This window comes from Rosa rugosa, chromosome 1 (assembly GCF_958449725.1).
Source record: "Rosa rugosa chromosome 1, drRosRugo1.1, whole genome shotgun sequence".
Classification (NCBI taxonomy): domain Eukaryota; kingdom Viridiplantae; phylum Streptophyta; class Magnoliopsida; order Rosales; family Rosaceae; genus Rosa; species Rosa rugosa.
In genome coordinates, this window is record NC_084820.1 from 46254614 (window position 1) to 46264254 (window position 9641).

General features: G+C 37.4%; 1 protein-coding gene across 1 annotated transcript; it reads left to right on the top strand.

Moving 5' to 3' along the window:
* The first annotated feature begins 7974 nt into the window (after positions 1-7974).
* LOC133738812 (ethylene-responsive transcription factor WIN1) lies at positions 7975-9422 on the top strand. The gene is made up of 2 exons (XM_062166468.1): positions 7975-8152; positions 8454-9422. Exons 1-2 carry the CDS (start codon positions 8073-8075, stop codon positions 8956-8958), a joined length of 585 nt encoding a protein of 194 aa, XP_062022452.1. The 5' UTR covers positions 7975-8072; the 3' UTR covers positions 8959-9422.
* The last annotated feature ends 219 nt before the right edge of the window (positions 9423-9641 follow it).

The following is a 9641-nucleotide window of genomic DNA, read 5'->3' on the forward strand; positions in this document are numbered from 1 at the left end:
CACGGAGTTGGTGGGTGAGTCTAAATCTTTTCATCAATAAAAAGAGACCAGAGTTTTCTTCATAATGAAAGGACAAATTTGCATCGTAATATAGTGAATATTGTTTAACAGTTACCAGCGTGGCCCACAATTGTGCTAATACTGTCCAAACTTAATCACCTGTTTTAGATTTTAGGTTTTAATCACAAAAGACCTTGTTATAATTGGGTGTGAGTCACCAACATATAAGTTATATTATTTTTTTGTCACTTTTCTAATATGAGATGTTTCCTCGCCAACATCGGACACTTGGTAACAATCGATGGCCAAATTAATGAACCAAAATCGGGTTAATGACAATTGAAGACTTGATTGGAGAGGGACCCGCTCTAATACTATATTAAACAGCGACAAATGTGGCTCATAGCCCATTATTATACCAATATTGTCACAACTAAACCACGTATTAGGTGGTGATTTTTAATAAATAAAAAAATCTCGGTACAATTTGGGTGTGAGCCACCAATTTATAAATTATATAATAATTTTTTACTTTTCAAATGTGACATATTTCATCTCCAACAGATACAAATGACGTCATATTTCATTCATTAAGCAATAAGATCGTCTTAGAATATATTTTGTCTCTTTAAGACATTTTGTCAAGGGAAGTTCTTTGGTACATCAATTACCAATACTTAAAGTAAACTTAATTAGTTCGATACATAGACAGACTAGTTTGATTTAGAAATAGAGTAGTCTCATACTAGTCTACTAATGAATGAAGTTAGTCTATCTCTGAATCAAATTAGCCTACTTGATGTGGCGGTACATTGATGTATCGCAAACGAACCCATTTTGTCAAACACACAATGAATCCAAAAAAATATGAGGATAGACGGATAGTAATGTAATCATGTAGTGAAAAGTCAAAACACTAAATGATTAGAAAAGTTTTTTTTTTTCCTTTAATTAAAAGTTATATTTTTTTTTACATAAAATTATCATATTTTCGAGTGATATGAATAGTTCGAAGGAATTCATTGCAAACAAAGAGAAACAAAAACTTACACGGGGCATTATGAATTTGTAATATTGATGCACACTATTCACATATGTAGCTTTAAAATATCCTTTTGTAATCTTAATAGGGTGATGATCTTAGATGTTAATTAGCTTGTTGTTGCAATGATCTTAGAGCATCTTTAGCAATGCTAGCCATTTTTTAGTCAAATTTTAGCCAAAGTAGCTAAAAAGTCATTTTAGCTAGCCACTTTAGAAATATGTCTGCATCAATTCTCTCTATTTTAGCTAGTTTTGAATTTATATTAATTTTTAAATGAAGATTAAATAGTTTAAATGTATTTATAAATTACATAAAATAACTTAAAAGAAATGTTTTAAATTATAGAGAGCCTCATCTCACTCTCTATATTTAGGAGCGAGATAGCTAAAAGTTATAATAGAGAGCCACTTAGGAGTCTGGTGCAGCTACTAATATATATATATACAGGGGTTCTTGGGTGCGGATGTCCGTACCTAAGGATTAGGTACGGATTTCCATTTTTTTCCTACTTTCCAATCAAACATTTACATCTTAACCGTTCCGTTTTTAGATCTTAATGTATAGATCATCTCTGTAAAATTTCAACCAAATTGGTGATCGTTAAGGCATTCAAAACTGCAATTTACAACAATGAATACGAACGGTTCAAAATCTGTCGAACAGGAACCGTTCGTATTCATTGTTGTAAATTGCAGTTTTGAATGCCTTAACGGTCACCAATTTGGCTGAAATTTTGCAGAGATGATCTATACATTAAGATCTAAAAACGGAACGGTTAAGATGTAAATGTGTTATCGGAAAGTAGGAAAAAAATGGAAATCCGTACATAATCCTTAGGTACGGACGTCCGCACCCAAGAAATATCCTATATATATTACTAAGGGATCTCTCTTTTTGGTCATTTTGAGATATTGCTCATTAGACCCACTTTTCGATTACATATTTACATCTTAACTGTTCATTTTTTAGGTATATATGAGTATATCATCTTTGTAAATTTTCAGTCAAATTAATAATCATTAAGGCATTTATAACTGCGATTTACAATCATGAACACAAACGGTTCAGGTTGGACAGATTCGGTTCGTCCATTGATTTAATCTAGTTCAGTACCTTAACGATCATCAATTTGGCTGAAAATTTACAGAAATGATCTATACATTATGATCTAAAAACTGAACGATTGAGATGTCGAAATATGATCGAAATGTAGGTTCCACAAGGGATCCCTTAAAATGGCCAAAAAAAGGGATCTCTAAATGGAAGGGACCTACACACACACACACATCAACATCTAGACCATTCAGTTTTCGATCATATATCAACATCTCGATCGTTTAGTTTTTAGGTCCCAATGTGTAGATCATTTCTGCAAATTTTTAATCAAATTGATGACCGCTAAGGTATCGAACTATATTAAATCGATGGACGAACTAAATCTGTCCAACCTAAACCGTTCATGTTTATAATTGTAAATGGCAGTCATGTATACTCAAACGATCATCAATTTAGCAGAAAATTTACAGAATTGATCTACTGATAAGTGAACAGTGGAGATATCAATATGTGTCTGAAAAGTTTGTCTAATAAGCAATCCCTTAAAATGGCTAAAAACAGGGATTCCTCACTAGAATGGCCTTGTATATTTATATAGAGAAAAATTCAGCTACCGTCCCCAAACTATTCTGCCAAGGCCAATTTGATACCCGAACTCTCAAAAGTATCAATGTGATACCCAAAGACCTAAATTGGCATCAACGTGATACTTCCGTCCAAAATTTCTGACGGCGCCATTTGTTTGCTGACGTGGCAAGCACGTGGGTCCAAAAAAAAGTGAAATGACCCTTTTACCCTTCTTTTTTTGGAGAAAAATTCAGCTATCGTCCCCAAACTATTCTGCCAAGGCCAATTTGATACCGGAACTCTCAAAAGTATCAATATGATACCCAAAGACCTAAATTGGCATCAACGTGATACTTCCGTCTAAAATTTCTGACGGCGCCGTTTGTGTTGCTGACGTGGCAAGCACGTGGGTCCAAAAAAAAAAGTGAAATGACCCATTTACCCAAATCGAGCAATTGACAGTGTGTGGGAGAAGCCAAAGGTACCGAGTACCAGCTGCCAAGTCTTTTTCTTGATCTAATTGTGCTCAAATGCTATCTGGGTTGGTTTTGCTTTTTTGGTTTATGCTGGGTTTGTTTTTAGTTATTGTATACATGAATTCATAGTTATATGTTGCTTTGACCTTGTGATTGTGATTTTGATCGGAGTATCTGATATCTGTTGTTACTGACATGACGGTGGCGGTGGAGGAAGATGACGCTGAGGTTGTGGCGGTGGAGGAGAGCGTTTGATGAACGGAGGTTCTATTAGCGAATGGGTGACGGTCTTTGCGAAGAAAGAAGATGGTTGGTGGAGCTAAGGTTCACCAGAATTTGGTGTGCAGCGAACCAGTTTCCCAGTTGGTTGCCCCGAAAGAGGAAAGTTGCTGGGCGGAGAAGAAGGAAATCGGTTTTGGCGGAGAAGAAGACATGGGCGTCTCTGGGTGCCCAGAGCAGTTTTCTGGGTGCAGAAAGATTTGATTGTTTTTTTTTTAATCATGTCACCCAACTTTTGTTTTGGGTCCGTCCGCTGGGAGTTGAGTGCGAAGAACATGGATTTGTAGCAGGAATTGGAGAGGATGATGGCAGTGTTGGTGATGGTTTGGGCGGAGGGGAAGGAGATGAGAGAGAGGAGGAGGAGAGAGAAGAAGAAGAGGATTGAGGTTGAAGAAGAAGCAGAAGCCATTTTTCTTTGATTCTTGGGTGGAGGAGAAGGAGCGGAGCTTGCGGCGGTTTGGCTAGAACAATATCCCAGAAGAACAAGAACAAGAACAAGAAAAATAAATGAAAAGAAAAAAAAATGAATTAACAAAAAAAAGAAGGGTAAATTGGTCATTTCATTTTTTTAAGGGCCCACGTGCTTGCCACGTCAGCAAACAGATAGCGCTGTTAAAGATTTTTGACGGAAGTATCACGTTGATGTCAAAATACGTCTTTGGGTATCACATTGATACTTTTGAGAGTTTGGGTATCAACTTGGCCTTGGCACCATAGTTTGAGGACGGTAGCTGAAATTTTCTCAAAAAAAAATAAAATGAAAATTAACAAAAAAAGGGTAAAAAGTCGATTTTGCCCTTTTTTTAGACCCACATGCTTGCCACGTCAGCAAACAAACGACGCCGTCAGAAATTTTGGACGGAAGTATCATGTTGATGCCAATTTAGGTCTTTGGGTATCACATTGATACTTTTGAGAGTTCGGATATCAAATTGGCCTTGGCAGAATAGTTTGGGGACGGTAGCTGAACTTTTCTCATTTATATATGTATATAGGGACGACCTAGGGCGGATGTCCGTGAACAATAAAAGAATGCGGACATCTAATTACAACCATTGGGTTTCACTAATGAGATCTGACGATAATGCTAAGTTTCCTTTTAAAAAGTCAATATGTGATCAACAGTGATCTCTCACATCTCTCTCTCTCTCTCTCTCTCTCTCTCTCACACACATTGATAGATTAATTACAGAGTGAAGATGAAAATTTTCTTGTTGCTTTTCAAGCCAATTTAAGATTCAAAACAATACATAGTAACCCATTTTCAACATCAATCCTATCTGAAAATCTGAGTTTTTTTTTTTTTTTAATCAAACTGGGATTCAATGTCACAAATCGAAATTTGGGAGAAATAATAGCAGTTTGAGATAAGAAATTAAACCACAAGAGGAGATGGGTTTGGATGAATGATCTTTAGCAGCTTATAGTCTTATAGGTTCTCATCAGTTTTGAGTTATTAATTCAAGTGAATGAAAAAAGAAGAAAAACAGGAATAAAGGAGAATTAGGGTGTAAGAGCATTAAATTCGGAATTTTTGAAGCTACTTCAGATGAACTTTGGAGTTCTTGTGTAGTATTTTTCTTCATCATAGATTTGATAAAATAGAGAGACATATTGGAATAGAAATTGGGTTGGTGACAGATGAGTTCATACTGATTTGTAAGAATGCTTTGTTAACTTCACTACTTGTTGCCTCACCAAACCACTATGCCCCTCTCCCAAAACCAACGTACCCAAGCTATAATTTTAGTGAGAACCCATATCTAAAGGAGGAAGAAGAAGACGATAACTTTGGTGTGTCGTTCATGGCCCCCCGATAATAACAGGATCAAATCATTATATTTATTTGTGCGCGCACACACACACACTTACCCTTGTTGGCTTGTGTAGAGGAAACTCTAAGCATCACCATCATATCAAGTTCATGAAATCCAATAGCTATGATTACATGTCCGCATCCTTTTGTTTTTCACGGACGTCCTCCTCTGATCGTTCATATATATATATATATATATATATATATATATATATATATATATATATATATATATATATATACGGAGGACGTCCGCACTTTCGTTAAAGTACGGACGGCGCTGCTGCAGCTCTGCTCGGGGCGCGACGGAGCGGCGGAGGTTGCCGGAAGGACGCCAGGGGTCGGGCGGAGAGGTCTGCAGTCGGTGGAGTCGCCGGCGACGTCGTTGCAGCGCTGCCCAGAAAACCTGCAGTTGCAGGTCTGGTTGCTGCCCAGAACCTGCAACTCGGACCTCCTCCGACCTCGAACGCTGCCCAGACCCGTCCGCCAAGCCTCCTGCCTCCGTCCGCCAAGCCCCGAGCCGCCGTCGCCGCCTGGAACGCCGCTGCTGCGTCGCCGAGCAAAGTGCGGACGTCCGCTTCAGAACCGGCCTGTATATATATATATATATGGGCTCTTCTAGTGAGGGATCGCTTATTAGACAAACTTTTTGATCACATATCAGAATCTTAACCGTTTAGGTTTTAGGTCTATATGAGTAGAGCACTTATGCAAATTTTCATTTACGAATTATAAACATGAACAGTTCAGGTTGGACAGATTTGGTTCATCCATTGATTTATTCTAGTTTGATACCTTAATGGTCATCAACTTAGCTGAAAATTTGTATTAATGATGTATTCATGGAGTCCTCAGAATTAAACAGTCGAGATGCCGATATGTGATCGAAAAGTGGGTCCTACAAAAGATCCCTGAAAATGACCTAAAAAAGGAACCCTTAATGGAATGGGGCTCTATAAGTTCGAGATAATAAGTTTTTTTTTTTTTTTTATTGTGTTACATAATATTCATAGTACAGCTGGCTTTGTTTTTAGTAGTGAGATTATAAATCCTGTTTTAGCTGCCTCCAAAAACTTAGGAGCTGCAAATGTTATTACTGTTGAAGCTCTTGCCCTCAGAGAAGGATTACATGCAACCTGGCTTCATGGTTTCAACAGCATTGAAATTGAAGGTGATTCCAAACTTCTTCTCGATAGTATCTCTGGTGTCTGCCAAGCTCCTTGGAGAATCAGATTCATCATCTCTGATATTAAGGCTCTAGCATCCAAACTTCATTTACATGTCAAGTGTGAAGCCAGCTTCCTAGCGGATGCAATTGCAAAGACTGGTCATGATACAGTGGCAGCACAATCTTGGAATAATTTGTTACCCTTATCAGCTAGCTTTGCCTTTTATTTTTGACAATTTTGGGGGTGGTTGTATTAAAGGGTTTAGATTGTAATTTCTTTGTTTCATCGAAAAAGTTAAGTTTTTTGTTCAATGAACAAAGAAAATTACAAATAAAAGTCTCTAGCCACAACCCTACTGACCTAGGTGGTAAGCATTATTCACTCATAGAGGTAAACAATTCTCCCAAATCGAAGTAGTAATATTGTGACCAGGTTTCACAAGAGCATTGGCAACAAAATTTACTTTTCTCCAAACATAATTAAAAACGATTAACTCGCAACTAAGACCATTTTTGCAAAAGAATAATAAATGTAACCACTGCAAGTGGCCTAGTGGTTCTTGCCTAGTTGGGTGTGCTCCTCAACCTAGGTTCGAACCCCGAAGCTGTCAAAGTGGCCAGACACTGTGCTGCAATGCACAATTGGAGCATTTCACATGCGCCGAAGGGGTTTATCTTGGGCCTAGGAAGCCTTTGGGTTCCCCTTGACAAAGTCAAAAAAAAAAAAAAAGAATAATAAATGTTAAATTAACAAATGGCATGGGAAAAGAAGTGTGCTCCAAAGTCTGAATGAGATTTGGATTTAGGAATCATATCGAAGCATTTTACAAAGTTTTGCTTGCAAGACAAGGTCGTTGGCGGTTTATTTGGAGATCGGATTCCCTTATTGCTAGGCTTCTAAAGCCTGCAGTATTACCTTAATACAGATTTCATGCATGCAGCGTTGGAGTGTCTTATATGAAGAGAAGCTCAGGAGCTTGATGACATGTAGGGAGCTTATGATCAAAGAAGGGCATATTAGATACCAATTCGGCACGAGAAGCAAAATCTTTGTCTTGAAATGAGTTGATTACAATCAAATTGTAATACATCCAGATTCCAGAATGCCAACTACTTGGGTGAATATGCCATTCACCCTCTATTGTAATTAATACATAATAATTTTATAATTTCCTAATCCAACCATCTATGTTGTATAGCGTAATACAAAGATTAGTTCTGTAAAAAATAAATCAAATTAAAGACCTTTTAATTATTTATTTCTATGAAATATATGGACAGTTCATCATAATAGTCATAAGTGTTGTTAGAACAATCTATTTGTTTGATTCAATTAGATAAACGATTTTCAATTCGATTGATTTTTTACAGATATGATTTTTAAGGCTAATTTAAAATATAAATCGTTGGATGACAAATTTATTAAGTAAAACTATGTTAATCGACAATGGGAGTGAATATACTTGTTCACCCTAAGGTTAAATCTAAAAATTGTCCTGTTATTAATGTCTATCTGTCCTAGGACCCATCTTGAGTTCAGATTTGTATTACAAGCTCACAACTCCCACATTTTATCACACACAGACGCACACTCTACTTACAAATTTCTCTCTCTCCTTCCATCCCTACTAGCTCACTCATTTTTCTCTCTGACTCTGACAAACTATGGTACAATCAAAGAAGTTCAGAGGTGTCAGGCAACGCCACTGGGGCTCCTGGGTTTCTGAGATTCGTCATCCATTACTGTAACTCTCTCTCTTTCTCTAGCTATCTGTTCTTCTTCTCCTCCTAACCATCCATTAATTCCATGCCATATATATTATACTCAACAAACTATCCCGCATCTCATTTACTCAATTTCAAGAGTACTTATTAGAATATCTATATATTGCCGGTCTAAGTCTTCTAGTTATTGATTATATGGTGAAATAGTTCCATGATAACATGGTCGCACAAGGAGTTTGTTAGTTATCAGCTTAATGTTACGTACGTACTAACTATATGTGAAATTTGATCCTTATTTACGTACTGTCAAATGTGTTGCAGGAAAAGGAGGGTGTGGCTTGGGACATTTGAGAGTGCAGAAGAGGCAGCACGAGCCTACGACGAGGCTGCGATTCTGATGAGCGGTCGAAATGCCAAAACAAACTTTCCAGTCACTACAAATGAAATTGCAGCTGCTAGTAAGGATCCTATCAACAAGAGCAACTCCAGTAGTCCTTCTTCTTCACTTTCTGCAATCCTCAGCGCCAAGCTTCGCAAGTGTTGCAAGTCTCCCTCTCCTTCCCTCACTTGCCTCAGGCTCGACACTGAGAATTCTCATATTGGCGTTTGGCAAAAGCGCGCCGGGCCACGTTCAGATTCGAATTGGTTGATGATGGTGGAACTGGGACAGAAGAGTGATTTAAAAGAGGAGAAGGAGGAGAGTACTAGCGCCCCTCAATTGGCCGATGGACACGAAACGGAAGGAGTACACGGTGGGGATGATAGATTGCACGAGGAGGAAAGGATTGCATTGCAGATGATAGAGGAACTTCTCAATAGAAATTAATCACTTGGTATTTTATTTTTTGCGGTTCCGATGGATGATACGGATGAAGGTAAATGTTCTATCGTGATCTTTAAACTTCACTGTCACTGGAGCTAGCTACAAATCTATCGTAATCTTTAAAATTAGGTAATCGTACGTATAGGAGTCCTAGTCAAGTATCAACATCACATGGAGGTTGTTCATACCACCAAATTGTATGACGAATTTCCATGTGCTTAGTATTATCAATGCATTGTCTAAATATGTATGGTTGATGGATTTGTTTCTTTGTGTGCATAAGGAGGGTGGATTCTCAATCAAGCACACCCTCCATGTAATGTGTCACTAAAATATTTGCTTGGTTAGGAAAAAAATAAGAAGAAGAAGAAGAAGAAGAAGGGGGCTAGTACTGTTTTATGTAGTGACAAGTTTTTGTAGAAGATATCGATGTACGATAAATAAAATTGATCGAGTGCTTATAAAAGTTACTAACTTCTTTCACTCTAACTGCATGTTCTTCATCTGATGACCAGTTAATATCATTCCAATTGCCATTACGCATCAATTATTCAATTATAGTCCGCATATTAAAATTCAAAAGAAAGAAAGAAAAATGCTCCAACATATATATATACGGAAAGGTCATTAGTGATCAAAAGCATGCAGTTTTCTAGTACATGAAAAGGCATTGCAGTTAATGACTG